Source organism: Dasypus novemcinctus, chromosome 10 (assembly GCF_030445035.2).
Source record: "Dasypus novemcinctus isolate mDasNov1 chromosome 10, mDasNov1.1.hap2, whole genome shotgun sequence".
NCBI classification, from domain to species: Eukaryota; Metazoa; Chordata; class Mammalia; order Cingulata; family Dasypodidae; genus Dasypus; species Dasypus novemcinctus.
Window position 1 is genome coordinate 122,807,963 of NC_080682.1, and position 22,367 is coordinate 122,830,329.

General features: G+C 39.8%; 1 protein-coding gene across 2 annotated transcripts in view; it reads right to left on the bottom strand.

Moving 5' to 3' along the window:
• The window catches only part of GRM5 (glutamate metabotropic receptor 5), a 548,158-nt gene that overhangs the window by 339,695 nt on the left and 186,096 nt on the right, over positions 1-22,367 (bottom strand). For both annotated transcript variants that reach the window (XM_058306158.1, XM_058306159.2), the window contains one exon: positions 11,875-12,124. In XM_058306158.1, the coding sequence (XP_058162141.1) occupies positions 11,875-12,124 (250 nt within the window). The remainder of the gene's footprint in view (positions 1-11,874; positions 12,125-22,367) is intronic.

The following is a 22,367-nucleotide window of genomic DNA, read 5'->3' on the forward strand; positions in this document are numbered from 1 at the left end:
GTGGCACATGTCACAACCCACATAGTCCTCAAAAATATTCTCCCCTTACCAGTATCTTCATAACCACCCTGCGAGTCAGGTCAGCGGGTAAGAGCATCTTCATTTCACCAAGTCAGTAAAACAGACGGAACTAATTGTTACGTTGCAAGCTTTGGAATTGTCCCTTGGGATAAAATGTTGAACACAGTCCATATGCTAATCACACTTGCAGTACAGTGATGAAGGCAAAGAATTGAAAAGACTACCTACTACAGTATGATTAATGTTTTGCCAAGGGAACATGGCATATTAAAGTATGTAATAGAGACAGCAAACTAGACACTAAAGCTTCCTATCAGGAGGCAGGGGTGGCTCAAGCGATTGGGCTCCCATCTACCATATGGGAGATCTAGGGTCACTTCCCAGGGCCTCCTGGAAAAGGCAAACTGGCCTGTGCAGTGAGCTGGCCCAAACAGAGAACTGGCCCATGTGGAGTGCTGGCCCATGCAGAAGTGCGGGCCTGCACAGGAGAGCAGGCACAGCAAGATGAGGCAACAAAAAGAGACACAGAGGAGAGACCATAAGATTTGCAGCAGACCAGGTGGTGCAAGAGATTGAGCGCATCTCTCCCACTCCAGAATGTCCCAGGATCAGTTCCTGGAGCCACCCAACGAGAAAACAAGCAGACACAGAAGAACACACTGCGAATGGACACAGAAAGCAGACAGTGAGCACAAAATGAGGGGGAAGGAGAGAAACAATGAGGGGGAATGAGAGAAACAAATAAGTCTTTAAAAAAAACACCAAAAAACCTTCATATCAGGGTGAGACCAAAGAGAAAAGGAGGAATTGTTCCAAACAGAGGGACCAGCATGACACAGGGGGAGGAATAAGCTGAACCCTTCAGACGCCTGAGCCTGGATGAAATTTTACATAGCTGGAGGAGAGATTGCTTGGGGAAAGTGGCATGAGGGATGAGTACAGTTTTTAAGTCTAGAAACAAGGAAGATATCCCAAGTTAATCACTTCTTCCTAGCTAGAAAGTGCTGGTTGGACCTGAGCTGGAATTCACATCTCCTTGCTCTGGCTCAGAGCTCGCTCGACAGCACAGTGCTGCTATCTTAATTGAAACACGGCAATAGAAAGAAGGCCAGGTGCTCACACCAATCTAAATGAGTTTGCTCTGGCGCCATGTTTTCTTCAATCTGCCAAGCGTGGCAGCATTTAACAGACCAAAAGAAAGTGAGAATTCCTTTCTTTTTCAACACAAATTTTCTTCAGAATTTCAAATGAAATTCTAAGTTTTCTCTATATATCATCTTGAAAGGTAAAAATTGACACCATATCTTGAAATAATATTAGAGAGACAAAGCTCTAAGGTGTGCAGAACTAATTGAGCCATTTCTAATCAATATTCTATTCACCACCTTAGTTAGCAAGTCCGTTATGAGGTCAGAGTACAGAAGATACGGTATTTGTTTCCTTCCTCTTTGAAAAGAACTAAACCGCTTGAGATTTCCCTTTAAAGAACACAGCCATGTGTGTATCCATGTACTTTCATGGTCCTCCTTATCGCACTACTTTACTAATCTTGAAATCTGACTGTTCCTATTGCAAGTAATTAGTTGACTGCATGGAAAACCTTCATAGAAAGTGTGTCATTTCCACAACAGTGTGTTTTGTGAAGGCCAAAGTCTGACCGTTGTGTTCTAAAAGCAGTGATGTAGACCTCTTCCTGAGAGCACAGGGAGTCTGTCCTGAGACTGGCCCCGCCTCTGCCCCGGGACTTTTGGCTGGCCTCCTTGCCGAGCAGCACACGTTTAGTCTGCTTTTCCACGCTCCGCTGGTCTGAGAAACCTGCCTGTCACTTAGGGCAACTGGGGTCGGAGAGCACATTGTCTGTCTCTGCATGCAAATGCCAAACGAGGTTTCTCCTCTGCAGACTCGACCGTTCTCAGATACCTCTGTGTTAGGTAATCAAGATAAAAGAGGAATAAAACATTGCCATGCTTTCAAGGAGCCCACATTCTAGTAAGGAAGAGAAATAGGAAAGCAGACGCAAAGGTGAAAGGCTGTAAGGAAGGCCTGCTGGAGGCGAAAAAGGCGCCAGTGCTGTCGAGGCGTGTCTTACCAGACACGTCAGAGCGCTGCGGGTAAAGGAGAGCGAGCCATTCCAGGCAGAAGACAGCAGAGGTGAGTCTGCGAACTTGGTATGTTTGGGGAATTGCAAGTATTTTGAGACACGGAGGTTGAACACTTGGTAATGAAGGACAGGAGGATATCGATGCTGATTCAGATCGTGTGCATTGGCACTGATTTGCCAGTTAGCTACAGTTTGCATCTGTTGTGATTGGATTCATGTTTTACTGTTTTCAGAATATTTTATAGGTCACCTCTGCATATAATAGGAAATCATTATAAATGGACAGATTATGGCCATGTCTTAAAGGGCCATGGATGAGAAATTCAGGCTTTTTGATTTGAGGACAGAGGGGAGTCACCTAAGAGCATTACACAGAAGGGTCACACAACTAAATTTGTCTTTAGGAAAAAAAGTCTCAGGAAAATGTGGACGATGGATAAGGGGGAAAGACAGCAGGCTTTTTCATCCTTGCCATCAGTCCAGTTCGGCAAATGAGAGGGGTAAACAACTTTATTAGAAAGATTTTCTTTACACTCCAGTAGTACATTCCATGTGAAACTTAGCTTCATAAGCATACATTCATTATTTATTTTAGATTAAGTGACTCAGGGTTGAATAAGGAGTGATTCGGTTGAGTAAGTTGAATACAGTGGTTTCAAAGCATTGTCTGCTCCTACTGCTTTGGACATTATGTCCAAGGATGCTGCTGTCAAGAAAAGGCATCCATTCTTTTTTTTTTTTTTAAAGATTTATTTATTTATTTATTTCTCTCCCCTCCCCCCCCAACCCGGTTGTCTGTTCTCTGTGTCTATTTGCTGTGTCTTCTTTGTCTGCTTCTGTTGTTGTCAGCAGCACAGGAATCTGTGTCTTTTTGTTGCATCATCTTGCTGTGTCAGCTCTCCATGTATGTGGCGCCATTCCTGGGCAGGCTGTACTTTCTTTTGCGCTGGGCAGCTCTCCTTATGGGGCGCACTCCTTGCACATGGGCTCCTCACACGGGGACACCCCTGCATGGCAGGGCACTCCTTGCGCGCATCAGCACTGCGCATGGGCCAGCTCCACACGGGTCAAGGAGGCCCGGGGTTTGAACTGCGGACCTCCCATGTGTAGACGGACGCCCTAACCACTGGGCCAAGTCTGCCTCTAAGGCATCCATCCTTGGTCACATGTCCACTGAGGCTCACAGCACCCAAACCTGTACCCCTAACTCCACCTACCACTCAAAACGTCTCCTCCCTGTGACCCATCAGGAGCCCTTAAACCTCAAGGAGATGGAAGAGAAAGTGGAGTTTCTGTGCAAGCCATGGATGATATTACTGAATAAATGCTTAAAGCCTAAGTCCCAATATGTTGCGTCAGTAGGCAGGGCCAACATCACAGGTTAGAAAACTGCAGATGAGGGTTCCACAAACTTTTTCTGTAAAGGGCCAGGTAGTAGGTATTTTAGACCTTGTGGGCCACACAGTGTCTGACAAGTCCTCCCCTCTATCATTTAGCACAAAAGCAGTCACAAGCATTACAGAAATGAAGGGCAAGGGCGAAGAAAACTTGATTTAAAACAAAAAGCAGGAGTGGAGCGAGATTTGGCTCAAGGGTCTTAGTTTTCCAGGCCCTGATTTAGAGCGATTTATCACAATGTCCATCCTCCAATTAATAAAAATATGTTCACAACCCACTGAATGGACTGGGAGAGAGTGTAAACAACACTGTAAACTATAATCCATACTGAATAGCAGTGCTCCAAAATGTACTCATCAAGTGCAATGAAAGTGCCACACTTATGAAAGAAGTTATTGATGTGAGAAAAGCAGGGGGTATGGGGATTTGGGGACTTGGGAATCGCCTATATTTTTTTGTATCCCTCCCCCTTGCAACTTTTTGCATGCTGTCTGCTCTCTGTGTCCACTTCACTGTACATTCTTCTGTGTCTGTATTTATTTATTTTTCCCCTCCCTCCTTGCGGCTTGCTTGCTGTCTGCTCTCTTTGTTCATTTGCTGCCAGCTCTTCTGTGTTCTTGCTTGTCTCCCTTCTGTTGCGTCACCTTTGCTGAGTCAGCTCTCTGCAACGTCTGCGGGCTGAGCAGTGCTCTGTGGTGCTTGCAGGCTGGTAGGCGATCCGCAGCATGCGGGCGAGCCTGCCTTCACAGGGAGGCCCTGGGATGTGAACCCAGCGCCTCCCATACGGTAGACGGGAGCCCAGCTGATTGAGCCACAGCCGCTTCCCTCTCCTATATTTTTTAATGTAACATTTTGTGTGATCTATGTATCTTTTAAAAATATATAAAAAATATATTTTTAAAAATATGTTCATAAGGTAATTATCTACATTTGCTGTGAACACTACCAAATCATGTCAGTCTTCTAGAAAATCCTGGCAAAGCCAATGACTTTCACTGTACCACAGAATAATATTGTTTGCCGTTACTTCTCCACAGTTGTTTGCCCACACTTATATAGCAACTCAAAACTTTTCTATTTCTGAAAGCTAAGTTTTGTCAGAATTTTTTCCTGGAAAAGAAGTAGGATAGTACAAATAATTCATCTAATCATTGCTTTTTTTTTTTTTTTTTGGTTTATAGGAGTTATTTTTCTTCCAAAAAAAATGAGACATCTTTCTTTTCAGAATTACTCTTAATCCCTTTTTTGTCTTTATTAAAAACAATCTATCTTAGTAATAGGTAAAAATAAATTAATATTTTATATCACAAATATCAAATTTCCTACTGAAATTAAAGATTCTTTAAGGTCCAGAAATTGTTTAGTACAGTGATTAAGGATACAGGTTGCTTTCAAAACTTCTCTCCACCACTAAGCAAGTTAGTTGTCTTTTTGTGCCTAGGTTCTCATTTCATCTATAAAATGAGTTGATTGACAATAACCTTCTGAATAGGGTCATTATGCAAAGTCAAGGGATTAGTACATGCAAAGCAATTTGCAATGCAAAGAAGGGCTCCATGAAGAGCTACCATTACCATCCAATTATTTTTAACATTTAATCTAAACCTATTTTAGAAGTACCATCAGTCCAGAAGCTAAAGCTGCCAGGATGCCGTGAGGCACAGAGATCTGGAAAGAGATCCTTGAGAGGAGGGCATCAGTCTGTCTCATCTATCATAGGAAGCTCCTGCAGCTGATGGCATCAAGGTTTTCTCTTGAGCATTTCCAGTTGACTCCCATCACCTCACAAAGTGACTGGTTTTATTTACATTTCATGTATGCATCCATTAAGTTTGGTGACCATGAATGAGGCAAGTAATGTCTCTGAGCTTCAGATTCTTCATCTGTAAAGCCAAGGTACCTACCAACCTCAGAAGGCCCTTGTAAGAGATGGAAGGCAGGCTCACCCCTCACGCCTCACATGTCAACAGGGCTGGTGGGAAGAGATTTCCACTCTCCAGAACGGAAGCACAGCAGGCAAGTGCACTTCGTCTCCTCCCTCCCTTCTCTGCTGGGGACACCTGACTCACTGGTGAGAAGAGAGGGAGTGGAGAATGGGTGACTGGCCCTTCCTTTCTTCGGAGCTGTCTGTCCTCAGAACCCAAGCGTTTCCTATGAAAACGTTCTGGAAGGCATCTAGGAGGCAGAAAGCCCTGTGATTGTCCAGCTTTGCCTGAGTGTCCAGAGGGCAGGCAGTGTTAAGGAGTCCATTTGGTCACAGACCACGGGCTTGACTCAAATTAGCTAATGCACGTTAATCTCTGTGACTCACTCCTGTTGGTTCTTGACTTGTGAACAGGGCCTCTGTCTAATCAGCCTTTAAAACCTGAGTGTCTATTACAGTACTGTATGGGGGAGTGAATGTGCAAAGGTGAAATGTGCTGTTGTGGTAAGAACACATTTTCTTCATTATAGTGGAACAAAATCTTGCTCTCCCCATTGGTTTTACTAGCTGGAGTAATATAAAATAATATATGAAACTGCTTATTATACGTATAATTTTCCCATTTCTCTAGCCTCCAGTGACAAAGTCTCAGCCTATTATCACCCCTTAAGGCACACACACATACATACACACAACACATCTCTTCTTCATTTGCCTGCAAATTTACAAGGAAATTAGAGGCCAACAAATGATTTTCCCATTTTCAAACCTTTAAATATGCCTATCTCTGACCCTGACATATTATTTTATTTTTGGTCCATTCTAGACCTGACCTTCTCAGCTTATTACCTCCACCTGTATTTTAAATGCCACCTTCTCCCACATTTTTAGAGATTTTATACTATTAATTGTCCCCTTTCTCTCATTTATTAAATCCCTCATTCTACCTGCATCCTAAAATTAAACAACCAATCAAAGCTCGGTGGCTGGACTTTGTATATAATTATATATCCCATGAGTCAGAAAAGAATAACTTTACAAAAAATACTTTAAAATGTAAATTTTAACATTTTCCAAAACCTATAAACAAAGTTAAATTCAAATGACAAGTGGAAAAATATTTGCAACAAATGTCAGTGGAAGAAGTCTTATAAATCAATAAGGAAAAATAAACAGAAAAAATAGACTAACAATACATAGTTTCCAGGAAATAGAAATACTTATCCCTTTTTGACACAAGAAAAAATGTATAATTTCACTTAAAATTAAAGAGCTCCAAAGTAAGACAGTACAATGACGTTTTTCATCTATTATATAAGATTAGCAGAGATCAGATGATTTAATAATATCCTGTGTTGATGAGGATGTGGAAATTCAAGTACTTTTCACTGTAGAGCTTTGTTCACATTTTATATTTCATGGTCATAAATTAAGATTTTGGAAAGAACAAAATCACTATGTTAAAAAAACAAAACTCTCTTCTCACTTCACATTCCCTCAATGTATATAGTTTCACCGTTTCACTTTGCCTTTACTTCTCTGTGGGTTTGTTTTCTCACCTCTTATTCACTTCCCAGCCTCTTCATTCCTAGCCTGCCTTCATCCCTCCATTCCGTCATCTCTTGCTGAATCATCAGTCACATCCACCTCCATCAATCCTTTCAGTACACTGTTATTTCCACTGATCTCCTAGAATCACTTGACTGGTGACCTCTCCTTCTTTAAATATTCAGTCTCATTGGCTTAACACTCTTGTTTTTTTCCTACATCTCTGGATTTGCCTTCTCCCTATCCCCTTTTTACAGGTACATCTTTTTCCAGTCAACAATGCTGGGTCTCTCAAAGCTAAGTTCTTAAACTCCTCTCTTTTAAGTCTATATACACATGGCTTCAATTATTACCCATTTACATATTAAATAGAGGGTCTACTCACTTCTATTTATACACTACATCTCTCTTTTGAGCATCACACTCCCATATTCTCTTATCTTCTTGACTACTTTTATGTTTGAAATGCACATCAAAGTCAATTTGTCCAAAATGAACTCCTGATCTTCTCTCTACTTCATATTAGATTACCTTACCCTTCTCACCATCTCAGCGAACGGTACCATCATCCATTCTGTCACACAAGGTAAACAAGAAGACGTCCTTAACACCTGCCCTACCTTCCACAATTTCCAGTACATTAGCATTTCATACAGATTCAGAGTTTAGATTCATGGATAGCTCTTGATTTGTCACCTTCACACCATACATACTGCTTCAGTCCATCATACTAATCAATTTTTTCAAGGCTACTGGTCTCCCCATATCCACCTTTTAAATTTTTTATTGATTTCATACAGATTCAGATTTTTTATTGATTTCATACAGATTTCATAGAGATTCAGATTTTAGATTTTAGATTTCTAGATAGCTCTTCGTCTGTCACCTTCACATCATTCATACTGGTTCAGGTCATGATATTAATCTTTTTTTTCCTAGACTACTGTCTCCCCATTTCCACCTTTTAAATTTTTTATTGATTTAAAGTAATCTCCTACTAAGAAATGCTAGTCATAATTCCCAAATACTTTTGAAACATAAGTACCTTTCATCTTGCTGCCTTGTAACAATTGTCATCTATTGAAGAAGAGACCTCAGTTCAAACATACACAGATTTAGTTAATCAAAGACATGCTAAAAAGATCGTTAAATAGTTAATTTGCTAAAATTGGTTCTTATTTCCAAATATTGGTTCAAGTTAAAGTTCAGATTTATAAATTTCAAATAATATATCTCAAATAATATTTTCCCAGGTCTAGGACTAAGGCACTGCATTTCATATTCAGAAAAATAAATCCCTGTAGAAATATCATTATTCCTGAGATTATTGATCCTATCTTGCTGTCTGGGCCAAAGTATTCAGCAAGACTATTTCAGGGACCTGAACAGGACATTTTTAGTGGCAATGAGACAACAGATTACCCACAGATCAAATGGGAGAACCTAGTGGCAAGTCTATATCACTCTAACATTCTACTGATGTGCAGCACAGATGGTGAGATATGTTGATGGATGAGGCTGTCTCTGAGTAGAATTGCCTTAGTCCTGCCAAATACTTTAGTTGAAAGATCTATTATAGATGGCTGGCCCAAGACAGCTGGGGAGATTTATAAGTAACTACGGCTGTTACAGGTAGGGACCTTTAGGAGTTTCTGGATGCAGTTTCTTTTCTCATAGCTCTGATTTCTAGTTTATAGGATCATCCATTCAAGTTTAGAGTTGGGAGCAGGGAAAAGAGGAGCAAAATGAGTGATTTTTATTCAGAAATTTTTATTCAGTAAATGAAAATTTTACGATCTTAAATAAGAGGAACTCTAGGGAGAATTGAATAGAAATTCTTAAATGGGAATACTTACAAACATTGCTACCTTAAATCCAGATGATCTAGGATGAGTTCATTTAAGACCCAGGTCTATGTAGAACCAGGACTTTTGCTATCAGGTCATAACTTTTCTACTGTTTCTACTCTGTCGGAACCAGGCTAGCAGAGGAAAGCACTCGGTTTAAGTAACGGTGATTGAGGTCCTTTGTGACTGTGACTAGGTCAGCCAAACTTCTGCAGTCTTGGTTTCCTCATTTGTAAAGTGAGAATGAGTAGATGATCTAACTTCTCATTTGCAGCACTTTAATTTTGCTTTTTTGCCTGCTACTCTAGACCTCTACTTTTAAGGACAGGCATAGTTTTAAGTTACTGAGAAACAGTAGAGAAGAGTGCTAAATGTTCAGTCACTGGAGCTACATAAATTTATTTATTTATTTATTTTTTATAGTTAATAGTAATATTTTTTTTTGTTTTTTGTTTTTTTTTGTTTGTTTTTATTTTTATTTTTTTTTATTGACTTTGTAATAATATTACATTAAAAATATATATGTGAGGTCCCATTCAACCCCACCCCCCCAACCCCCTCTCCCCCCCCAACAACACTCGTTCCCATCATCATGACACATCCATTGGATTTGGTAAATACATCTTTGGGCACCTCTGCACCTCATAGACAATGGTCCACATCATGGCCCATACTCTCCTCCATTCCATCCAGTGGGCCCTGTGAGGATCCACGATGTCCGGTGATCACCCCCGAGGCGCCATCCAGGGCAGCTCCACGTCCCAAATACGCCCCCACCTCTCATCTCTTCCTGCCCTTCCCCATACCCATCGTCCACAATGTCCACTTTTCCCAATCCAATGCCACCTCTTCTATGTGGACATTGGATTGGTTGTGTCATCCTGTTTTCACCAAGCATAACTTTAATCTTGGTCATATCACTATTACTCCATATCTATTGAGTCTTAGAGCCCTTGTCTGTAATATGGGATAATAATAGTGCTCAACTAGATTGTTTTTATAGCAATTATTACCTTCTATCTAACATTATAGGTACACTCCACAAGGGCAATAAATATTGCCTGCATTGATCACTGATGTAGCCCAAGCATTTTAATATGTAACAGGCACTCAGTATTAGCCAAATGAATGATTAAATGAAACAATGCAAGTAAAGTGCTTGGCATAGTAATCGACACACAGCATTTCATAAATAATACTGGTTTAATTTACCCTCAGTTCCATCTCACTACAATTAGAAGAATGAAGGATGTTTTGAAGAAAATAAGAAAGGCAACAGGGAGCACATGGTTGTTTCCAAATATTTTAAAGATTGTCCCATGTTACTTTCATAGAAAAGGATATGTGACAAAAAGGCAAACTATCCAGGGAGGCTTTATTAAAGTTCAGAGTAAGGAAGATATTTCTTACAAAATTGCTCAGAATGAATAAAAATGGTGCTCAAGTAAATGTTGAATTCTTACTTAGTTTATCATTGAAGGGATGCAAGAATTTGATTAAAGGTTATAAATCTATTACTCCAAAATAATATGATTTGGAGAAAACTTCTCTACGTAAAGTATTTACAAAATTATAGTCTGAGGCTGGCATAGATATAGACAGAAAAGGAAAAATGTATTAAATACCAATCTGTTTTCCTTGTGTACATGCGATCAAAAAACATTTACTTGTCAGCAAATAAACCGCGGGAAGGATAAACAAATGCTGCTGTTTTGTCTTATGAATGTTGGCAATGGCAGCAGGTAGGAGCTGCAGAATCCCTTATCGACCTTCAGACAAAAATATATGTTTAAGCCTAAGTGATTTGCTCAGCTTCTTTCTCTCCTGTTCTTTACAGCCCTGTGGTAACACTGCACTTTTGAATGTAACGACATTGGCAGCGGGCTTGCTGCTGGGTTGTGTGAAACTAACTCCAACAAGGAAGGTTAATTTTAAACAAAATGCATGCTATTGATGAAGACAGAATCTCACGCAACATCTTCTTTATGAAGGATGAGTGGCCTCATTCAAAAATCATATCCCATCAATCTACTGTCATCGCATCAGACAAGAAAATATTAGGCGCATAAAGTGGCTGTCATAAAATGTAGCCAGGCAGGAGCTAAGGCTGATCACAGAAGGTCAGTTAAGCCTTTGAAAAATAAAGGAAGCATGCCTTCTTTAAGGAGCCATCCAAGTTTAATAACAAATGACTGGCTTTCCACTCTGGACGGAAATATTGAGAAGACTGCAGTGGTTTCAGTGGCTTTCTCTGTTCTTTAAATTGGCTTCCTAGTGAGAAAAACTATGTGATGCATGATAATTTTTAAAGGTATTGATAGAAGACGCTTACCTGCCAGTGATAAATCTGAACGTTATTACCTCGGGAATGAATGCATTCCTACATTCACAGTTATTGTCCTCTTACTGACCAGCAGCATCAGCAAGGAGCGAGCTTAGTTGTGCCATTCAAGTGAATTATCCAGATAATTAAAATCAATCCTTGTAGAAGCTCATCATTTCGAAACTCATCTTGGAACAATGTGGATGGCAAGACAAGGTAATCCTACTTCTGTTATATAAAAAATAACTAGACGATTTTCCACCCATGCTTTAAAAATTGGCCCTGGAAGCAATTCTGCATTTCCAAACCCCAAATTCTATGATTCTGTATCATAAACAAAGTTTACATAGCCATTTCCAAAAGTCATTTTCAAAAACAAACACAGACAATTTAAATGCGCTTGTTTCAGAAGGGAATTACTTAAGCGTTTAAGAACCTATCACATTGCCTTACAGTTTTTTGAGGACTTAAGGAAACAGCATTTTCATGTGTTGATTTCTATTGTCATTATTAATTAGCACATGGCACATCTACTTACTTTCCTGTTTTTCTCCAGGCACTGGTACTTTATGATATTTAAGCTCTACTTGCACTATGCCGATTAAGCTTCCAAAGCATCTGTCCTTATGCACTAAAAGACAACTGTGCATGCTGCCAAATTCTTGGCATTGCCTCTAGCCACAGACAAGTCTGCCTTCTCTTTGTCACTCACCTGCCCAAGAGCAGAAATTCTCCCGCTAGACCCAGGCGCCTCATAGCCATGAGCAGACCTCTCACCGTCATGCCTTCGCAGAAGCAGGCCACCACTCGTGCCTTGGGCAAGTGGCTCGTGAGCTTCTTGAGCAGCTTGTCGAAGCTCGGCTCCCCAGCGTTGCTGTAGATTTTGTAAGAGTGGGCGATGCAAATCCCTTCTTTGGCTGACATGTCTTTGAAAGCCTCCATCCCACTTTCTCCATAGTTGCCTGTGTGAAAACATAAGCAAGCAGAGGGGCAGTGAAATGTGTGCTGGATGCCCTGGGCACAATTAGAATGCAGAAGTACTGAGAACGTGGCTCTCACGTGGTGGTGTCGGATTTGGAAGCTAAAGACCTGGATTTTTGTTTTTTCTTTGTCTTGTTCACTCTGGGCACAGCAACAGCATTAGACACATGTAAATTGAACTCTTTTTTCCGTTTCCACTGCTAGAGAGACTAGCACAGAAAGTGCAGGCAATATGACTTCCTCTCTGACTCAAAAAGCATGTATTCTAAGTGTGAGATTATGAGAGACATAGAGCTGCTGTTGTTGCACTCTGTCTTACTTCCCTTTGCTTCTCATTGTATAATCCTCTCATCCCAAGGATTTAGATTTTGTTTAAATATATAGTATATAGATGCACTACATATCCTTTATATAGTATCGATGTTGTCAGAAAATTATTTTATGTACTATTCCATATCATACATAATATTACGTGTATTATATATTAAGGATCATGAGATCATTGTAAGACAACCAAGCTATAGGATCTATAAGGATGTAACTGGTCTAAAATCAATGAGACCTAGGAACTCAAATTTAATCAGGAGGAAGAGATCTCAAATGAATATGGGGCTATAATAGGGATAACGTAAGAATAACCACATTCGTATAGGATTTTAACCCTTGGAAAGACACTTCACATATAGGAGCTCCTGGTAAATCACACCACTCTGTGGTAAACGTCAACATGATTTTCCTGTCACGCTGAGAACACCGACGTGCAACATAGCATGTTGGTGTCAGAGTCTTGGCTTGAGCACATGTCTCCTGCTTCCTGACCCGGCGTGAATTTCACAATACCACAGGTGCCTTACTGCGAATGTGATCCTCAGACTCTGAGGGGAGATTCTTGCGTGGTTTTCTCTTCATGGACAAACGGCAAAGGGCAAAGTAAAACAGGTCAGCCTGAATTCAAGCCAAAACACTAGCGAACCAGCCGCAATTTATTTATTTGTTGCCTTTTCTAGAATAAAAAGCAAATCTGAATAGAGAATTCAAAACAAGGAAATCTCTTTGAGTATGGCAAGTGAGAAATCTAGTTATTTTGCAAGTAACACAGTTTAAAGGGCTCCTTTTGGAAAGTGTGTCCAGGGACCTAAATTGCTGCTTTTACATTAATCTGAGTAATCTAATAGCCTTCGATTAATTTTTAGCCCACTCTGTTTTCTAACTGGCTGTACAGCACTTAATGCTTTCTTTTGCATAAATAATTGAAAATTAAGTACATAGTGACCTCATCTCATTTATATTTCTTTTATGAAGATGTTCCTTTTTTTTTAAAAGTGATGCCCTTTTCCTCATTGCAATTCAGTGCAATGAGTATAACTTCTCAAACTTTATACCCACTCATTTGTTTATGTCAACTTCTTGCTATTAGACTGTGCATTGCTAAAGGGCAGATAGTTCTATCTTCACACCAAAAACACTGTGAATCATAGTAGAAATTGAAAACACATTTCTTGCTCAATGGAAAAAAGAAGGGAGGTAAATGGTCCATGGAAGACTCCCAAAGCAGGGCCGTGGAACTGACAACTAGGTGTGTTGGATGATGGATGTATGATTATTGGAAACATTTTAAATCTGAAGGATTGGAGTCAAACGTTTGCATCATCTATAATGTGCCCTCATCAAAGTTCCATTAATTATTGAAAAGATCATCATTATAAAAACCTTTGCTAGCAAAGTATTTCAAAGATTTGGCCAGTGGCTCAATTATTTCAAATCCTACCCATGGAGCCTTTCCATAGCATGGCCATTAGAGCTCAGCATTCAGCAAGAGGCAGGGCATTATTTAGCTCATCCAGGGTGTTTTTATTATATTGTATTATATTATATTATATTATATTATATTATATTATATTATATTATATTATATTACATTACATTACATTACATTACATTACATTACATTACATTACATTACATTACATTACATAGCATTGCATTGCATTGCATTGCATTGCATTACATTACGTTACATTTATTATTATATTATAACAGGATCTCATTTAGCAAATTCACTTCAGGTAGTACTCAGCAGAAAGAAATCTGATATTACAACAAGAATCTAGTACTCACTTCAACAGAAATTATTAGTGAATCTAGTATACACTTCAGCAAAAGAATCTTGTATTACATAATGCTTCATGCAGTAATGTGGATTTTGAACTACATGTGTAAACTATTATTCATTGGGAGGCTAATCAGGCCTAGCAGATATTGTCAAAAAGCATATGAGAAATGGTTTCCTGAATGGCATGCTGCTTTGGTGAGTTTTCTTCTGGTTACCACAAATGGAGCTAGAAAAAGAAGTTTGATTTTAACAACAAAGGTACAGGTTAAGCCATAGAAATCCACTCATGGCAGAGGATATGAAATCAACTGAGTGCAAGAAGAAAGCATGGTAGTTATGATTGTTACACATGTCAAGGTCAAGAAGTCTGATTGTCATCATTGGTTCTATCGTATAGGTTGCTGAGCTTTAGAATCAGAAGTTGTGATACCTAACACTGCAATAATTGCAGTTTATATAGTTGGGTTTAGCAAACTGATATAGATAAAAGAGAACCAAATTTGGATTAAAGATAAAATTTTAGAATTTTATTTTTACATTTCTGTGAAATAGCCAAATAGAAATACAAAGTAGACAACTAATTAAGGAAACTCTGGCCCAGAGAATAAGAATTCTGAGTTGGAACTAAATCTTTGGGAGTCACCAGAATACAGACAGCAAAAATAATGGATGAGGCAAGATGACAGCAGTGAAAGGTGCTCCTAGAGTCAGCTCATGCTACAGGGCAGTTAGTAAATACTCAGAGCTCTCTAAAGCACCTGTTTGGGGGCCCACGAGACCAGAAGAGCATCCTGCAACACCCTTGAAAGAATGGAAGGAAGACATTGCCTATCCGCAGAGAAGATTTATGAGTAGAGCACTCCATACTGTGTATGTTGGTGCCCATCCTCCACTGGCAGTGCAATTCACCTCAGGAGCTATTCCATGGCTGGAGGTGGAAGCCCCATTTCCCAAAAAATGGGGGAGGAAGAGATGGTTAGGTCCCAACTTCACCTGCAGATACGTAAATTTGGCTGGATAAAGTATAATCCTAAGAAAAGACAGATTCAACAGTTTGAATCTGTTCAATTCAGAAAGAGGCTGGTAGCCACTATTTTAACTTCACCCCTGGCTTGAGAGGAAGCAGGGCTGATTGAAAATCACAGTGATGGTAGGGACCAGCTTCTTTCTACCCATATTGGCTGCAGCCCTAGCCTAGACCTCAGCCCGACTAGGAAGGAGCTGGGGGGACCTACACTAGCCTCCACAGGTAACTGCAGGCACTTTTGTCCTACATGAACTGGACTGCTGGGCACCTGTGGCTCCACCCCCATCCCCTATAGGACAAGAGGGGATGATGTTTCCCCAGCCTCGCTGGGCAATCACAGGTGCTTTTGGCCCACATAGACTGGTTTTTGAGTACCTTCAATTCCATCCCAACCCCAGTCCCACAGGATAGGAGGGGCCTGGTCTTTCTTCAGCCTTTCTGGACAACTGCAGGTGCTTTCAGCCTACACAGACTGGATATTGGACCCATGTAGCTCCATCCCTGTCACCCAATAGAATAGGAGAGGAGCTGTGTTTCTTTAGCCATGCTGGGCAACTACAGGCACTTTCAACCTACACAGACTGGTTTGTTGAGTGTCTGAGGCTCAACGCCCCCCCCAACCCAGCAAAGGAGGAGGGGAGTTGGACCTAGATTAGTCTACATGGCCAACTTTGGTTATTTTGACCAGCACAGCTTAGACTGCAGTTCACACCTGCATTTCCATCCCTGCCCAGGAAGGGGAGGAAGGTGCATAAAGCTTCATCAGTCTCTCCAGGCAACTACAGACAGAAATGGCCTACATTAATTCAATTGTTACATATGGCTATAGTTCCATTCCTACCCCTGGCAGATAAGAAAGATGGGAGAAGCTTCATCAGTTGCTGGGGAAAAGTGGGCAACATCAGCCTCCACTACATCCTCCACACCTACTACACATCCAGCAACTGAGAAAGAGCAAAAGAGCCCTAAACTGAAGAGAGAAATTGTACCCGGAATAAATACATTCATAAGACAGATGCCAAGACGCCAACAAAAATTTATAATCCATTCCAAGAAATGGGAAGATGTAGCCCAGTCAAAGGAACAAGATATGCCTCCAAGTGACATAAAGGAGTTGAGACAACTAGTCACAGAAATCCAAACAAATCTCTTTAAAAAATCCATTGAGATGGCTAAAAAGATTAAGAATGTTAAGAAGACACTAGGTAAGCACAAAGAAAAATTTGAAAGCATACACAGAAAAATAACAGATCTTATGGGAATGAAAGTCATAAAATAAAAAAAACACTGGAGGCATATAACAGAAGATTTGAACAGGAAGGATCAGTGAACTTGAAGACATGGTCTCCAAAATTGACCAGGCAAAAGAATAGGTAAAGAAAAGAATGAAAAAATTGAACAGGGTCTCAGGGAACTAAATGATGGCAAGACACATGCAAAAATACATGGCATGGGTGTCACAGAAGAAAAGAAGGGAAAAGGAAAAGGAGGAATATTTGAAGAAATGCCAGTAGAAAATTTCCCAACCCTATTGAAGGACATAGATATCTTTGTCCAGGAGCACAATGTACTCCCAGCTGAAAAAATCTGGATAGACCTGCTCTGAGGCACATACTAATCAGAATGTCAAATACCAAAGACAAAGAAAATTCTGAAAGCAGCAAGAGAAAAGTGATGAATCACGTACAAGGGAAACCTAATAAGATTAAGTACTGATTCTCATCAGAAACCAAGGAAGCAAAAAGGCAGTGATATGATATATTTAAGATATTGCAAGAGATAAGACTGCCAGCCAAGAATCTTATATCTGGCAAAATTGTCTTTCAAAAATGGGGGTGAGGAGAACCAGCAAGATGGCAGTGGAGTAAGGAGCTTCTAGAGACAGCACCTGCTACAGGGCAGGTAGTAAATACCAAGAGCTCTTTGGAGCTAGCTGAAGCACATCTTTGGGGGCTCCAGGAGGCCAGAAGATAGTCCTGCAACAACTTGAAGGAGACTGCCCATTTACAGGGAAGACTCAGAAGTAGAGCACTCCACACCACAGAGGCCAGTGCCCCTCCTCCACTGGAGGCACAGGCTGCACTGGGAGCTGTTCCTCAGCTGGAACTGAAAGCTCCACTTCCCAAAAACAGGGGAGGAAGAGACGGTTTGGCACCAGTTTCAGCTACTGATGAGTAAATTCAGCAGGCTAAAGTATAATCCTGAGGACAACTAAAGTTTGAGCCTGTCCAAGTCAGAAAGAGGCTGGTACCTGCCATCTTAACTGTGCACCTGGCATGAGTGGAAGTGGGGCAGACTGAGAATCCCAGTGCTGGTGGGGGCCGGTTCTTTCCATCCAGGTCAGATTGCAGCTCCAGCCTAGGCCTCAGTGCCACCTCCAGCAGGGAGGAAGCTGCGGGGACCTGTGCCAGCCTCACTGGGAAATTACCAGCCAAGCCATGGAGGCTGGTGATTAGCCTACTATGGCAGTACAATCCTCCCCAGAGCTATTCTGTGGCTGGAATTGGAAGCTCCATTTCCCAAAAACAGGGGAGAAGGAGACAGTTGGCTGCTGATTTCGGCTACTGATTGGTAGACTCAGCTGGCTAAGATATAACCCTGGAACAGCTAGGGCATGAATCAGCCCAAGTCAGAAAGAGGCCAGTGGCCACCATTTTGACTCTGCCCACAGCCTGAGAAGAAGCTGGAGTGACTAAAATCACAGTGATGGTAGGAACCGGTTTCTTTCACCCAGATTGGCCTGCAGCCCTAGCCTAGATTTCAGCCCTGCCTCTGACAGGGAGGAGGCTGGTGGTCCCACTACCAGCCTATCCAAGTAACTGCAGGTAACCTTGGCTGGCACAGACTGAAAATCAGAAGTCTACCAGGGCAACTGCAGTTTTCTTGGACCTGCTCTGCATTGATTGCTGCCCAGACCTGCAGCTGCATCCCCACCACAGGCAGGGTAGAAAGGGGCGTGAAGCTTCATTAGTCTCTCTGGGCAACTAATATCAAGGCCTGCATGACTTGGATTATTCCACACAGCTATGATTCTGTCCCTACCCCTGGCAAAGGAGAAAATTGGAAGAAGCTTCATTGGTCCCTGGTGCAATGAAGACAGCTTGAGGCTCCACAGCTTACAGCACCAATTACATGCATGGCTCCTACTGCACAACCAGCAAGGGAGAAAGGGCAGGAAGTCCTAAACTAAAGAGAAAAACCTAGAATAAATACTCTAGTAAGCCAGATGCCAAGACACCAACAAAAAATTATAATCCACAACAAAAAACAGGAAGCTATGGCTCGGTTAAAGGAAAAACGTAGGCCTCCAGAAGACATAAAGGAGTTGAGACAACTAAACATAAAGGTTCAAGTAAATCTCCTTAATACATTTAATGAGATGACTGAAGAGATTAAGGATATTAAGAAGATACTGGATGAGCACAAAGAAGAATTTGAAAGCATGCATAGAAAAATAGCAGCTCTTATGGGAATGAAGGGTGCAATAAATGAAATTTTTTAAAAAATTGGAATTATATAATACCAAATTTGAGAAGGCAGAAGAAAGGATTGGTGAGCTTCAAGAAGTAGTCTCTGAAAGTGAACATACAAAAGGACAGATGTAGAAAAGAAATGGAAAAAAAAATGAGAAAGGACTCAGGGAACTAAATGACAGCAAAAGGCATGCAAACATAGTTGTCATGGGTGTCTCAGAATGAGAAAAGAAGGGAAAAGGGGCAGAAGGAATGTTTGAAGAAACAATGGTAGAAAATTTCCCAACCCTATTGAAGGACATAGATAACCATGTCCAAGAAGCACAATGTACTCCCATTTGAAAAATTCAAATAGACCCAACTCCAAGACACATACTCATCAGAATGTCAAAGGCCAAAGACAAAGAGAGAATTCTGAGAAACAGCAAGAGAAAAGCAATGCATAACATATAAGGGATATCCAGTAAGATTAAGTGCTGATTTCTCACCAGAAACCATGGAGGCAAGAAGACAGTGGTCTGATATATTTAGTATACTACAAGAGAAAAAGTTCCAGCCAAGAATCTTATATCCAGCAAGACTGTCTTTCAAAAATGAGGGTAAGATTAGAATATTCACAGATAAACAACAACTGAGAGAATTTCAAAGCAAGAACCCAGATTTTCAGGAAATACTAAAGGGTGTATTAGAGCCTGAAAAGACAGGACAGGAGAGAGGGGCCTGGAAGAGAATCTAGAAATGAAGATTAAATCAATAAAAGTAACTAAAAGTGCCAAAAGAGTGATGAAAATAAAATTTGATAAATAAAACTCAAATAGACAGGAATAAACTTAACCAATGATGTAAAGCACTTATATTCAGAAAACTGCAACTCAATGTTAAAACAAATCAACATAAATGGTCATGGACAATGCTCATGGACTGGAAGACTAAATATCATTAAGATGTCAGTTCTACTCAAATTTATATACAGATTCAATGCAATCCTGATAAAAATTCCACCAGCATTGAAAAAAAAAATAGAAACATGATCATCAAATTTATTTGGAAGGGTAAGGGGAATATCCAGAAACATTATGAAAAGGAAAAGTTAACCCTCATCTCCAGACTTTAAATTATTTTACCTAGCTATAGTGGTAAAAACAGCACAGTACTGGCCTAAAGACAGACACATAGGACAATGGAACCATATTTATGGTTCAGAAACAGACCCTCAGATGTATGGTCAAATAATTTTTGACTAGCCTATCAAACACACACTGCTCAGGCAGAACAATCCATTCAACAAATAGTTCTGAAGGAAGTGGATGTCCTTAACCAAAAGAAGGAAAGAGGACCCTTATCTCACTCCTTATCCAAAAATTAACTCAAAATGGATCAAAAACCTAAAAATAAAAGCAAGAACCATAAAATTTCTAGAAGAAATTGTGGGAAAATATCTTCAAGACCTGGTGGTAGGTGGTGGATTCTTAAAGGAGATAAGAGGAAGACAGAACTGGACTACTGATGTTTAATGCATGTAGAAGTTTCAATTAGATTTGCTATAAAGGTGTGGAAATGTATAGAGTGGATGATAACACATAGTGAGTAAAAGCTTGTTTATAAATGAGGATGTGATTGAAAATATAGTTTTAGTACGTAAATGCTAAGTGACAGAATGCTAGAGAATAATCTAGGAACTGAATAGCACAGTAAACAAAGAGGTGGATGAGAATTGTGGTTGATGGTACAGATGCAAGAGTGTCCTTTGTGTACTAGAGTAAACGTACATCATAAATGCAGGGTGTTGGGAATGTAGAGAAACATGGGTAAAATCCAGCTGGAATGACCTATGGACTGTGATTAGCAGTAATAATATAATATTCTTGCATCTATTTGAAAAATGTACTGTGTTAATAATGAGGCAGTATGGAAAATGCGAAGCAAATGTATGCTATGGACATGGTAACAATCAGGTAATATTAACTTATCTGTAGCAAATGTTCCACCAGTGTGGTATTTTGATGGAGGGGTGTTGTTTGGGAATTCTGCACATGTGCATGATTGTTTTATAAGTTTACAACTTCTGCCATAAAAAATATATTTAAAAAATAATAATATGGTGGGTTGGGCGGGAATACACCAACTGTAAGATAAGGGCTATAATAAATAGTAAGATTTTGACAATATTCTTTCATAATTTGTAAAAATCATCTCATGACAACTAAGTGTTGGTGGAGGGTTGATGTATAACATCATGGCACCCCTGTATGGTATTATGCATGTTTGCTTTGTAAGTTCACAACTTTTACTATACAGTTAATTGTTTATGTATGTTCACATATAAATGATATAAAGATAATAATAGGGTTGGTTGCGGGGAAATACTTTGGTTAGTAGTAATATTTGGACAATGCTCTTTAATCCTTAGTTAAAAAGTTTTAACAACAATGCAAGTTATTGGTGGTAAGGTGAGTTATGAGAGTCCTGTATGATGTTATATGTTTGTTTCATAAGCTCACAACTATTATTATACACTTATTGTTTATGTATGTTTATGCATGAGTGATATACTTCAATAAATTAATTTTTAAAAATGGGGGAGAGTTTAGAATACTCACACATAAACATAAACTGAGAGAGTGTGTAACCATGAGACTGGCTTTGCAGGAAATACTAAAGGGCATGCTACAGCCTGAAAAAAAAAGCGAGAGAGACTTGGAAGAGAGACTAGAAATGAAGATTATATCACAAAAGTAACTAAAAGTATAGAAGGATTGGTGAAAATAAATATGATAGATAAAATCCAAAGGTTAAAATGGGTGTAGTGAGATCTGCCTTTTACAGTCGTAACATTGAATGTTAATGGATTAAACTCCCCAATCAAAATTGCAGAATGACAGAATGGATAAGAAATCATGAGCCATCTATGTGCTGTCTTCAAAAGACCCATATGAGACCTAAGGATACTAATAGATTGAAAGTGAAAGACTGGAAAAAGGTATTCTATGCATACAGTAACCATAAAAAAGTTGGAGTATCTACACTTACATCATGAAATAGAATTTAAAAAGCAAAACTGTTATTGGATACAAGGAAAGACATTATATATTAATAAAAGGGACACTTCATCAAGAAGAAATAACAATCATAAATGCATATGCAGGATGCCCCAAATTTTATGAGGCATGCACTGGCAAAATTGAAGGAAGAAATAGATGCCACTAAAATAATAGTTGGAAACTTCAATGTACCACTAATAGCATTGAATTGAACATCTGGGCAGAGGATCAATAAAGAAAAGAGAGCTTGGATAATACAATATGGAATAAACCTAATATACATATATATAGAACATTGCACCCCAAAACAGCAGGATACATTCTTCTCAAGTGCTCATGGATTTTTCTTCAGGGTAGACCATATGTTTGGTCACAAAGTATATCTCAACGAACTCAACAAGATCAAAATTATACAAAGCATTTTTTCTGATTTTAGTGGAATAAAGTTGGAAATCAACAACAGGTGGAAAAAGGGAAAATTCACAAATATATGGAAATTAAACAATACACTCTTAAATTATCAGTGAGTCAAAGAAGAAATTCTGAGAGAAATCAATAAATATCTTGAGA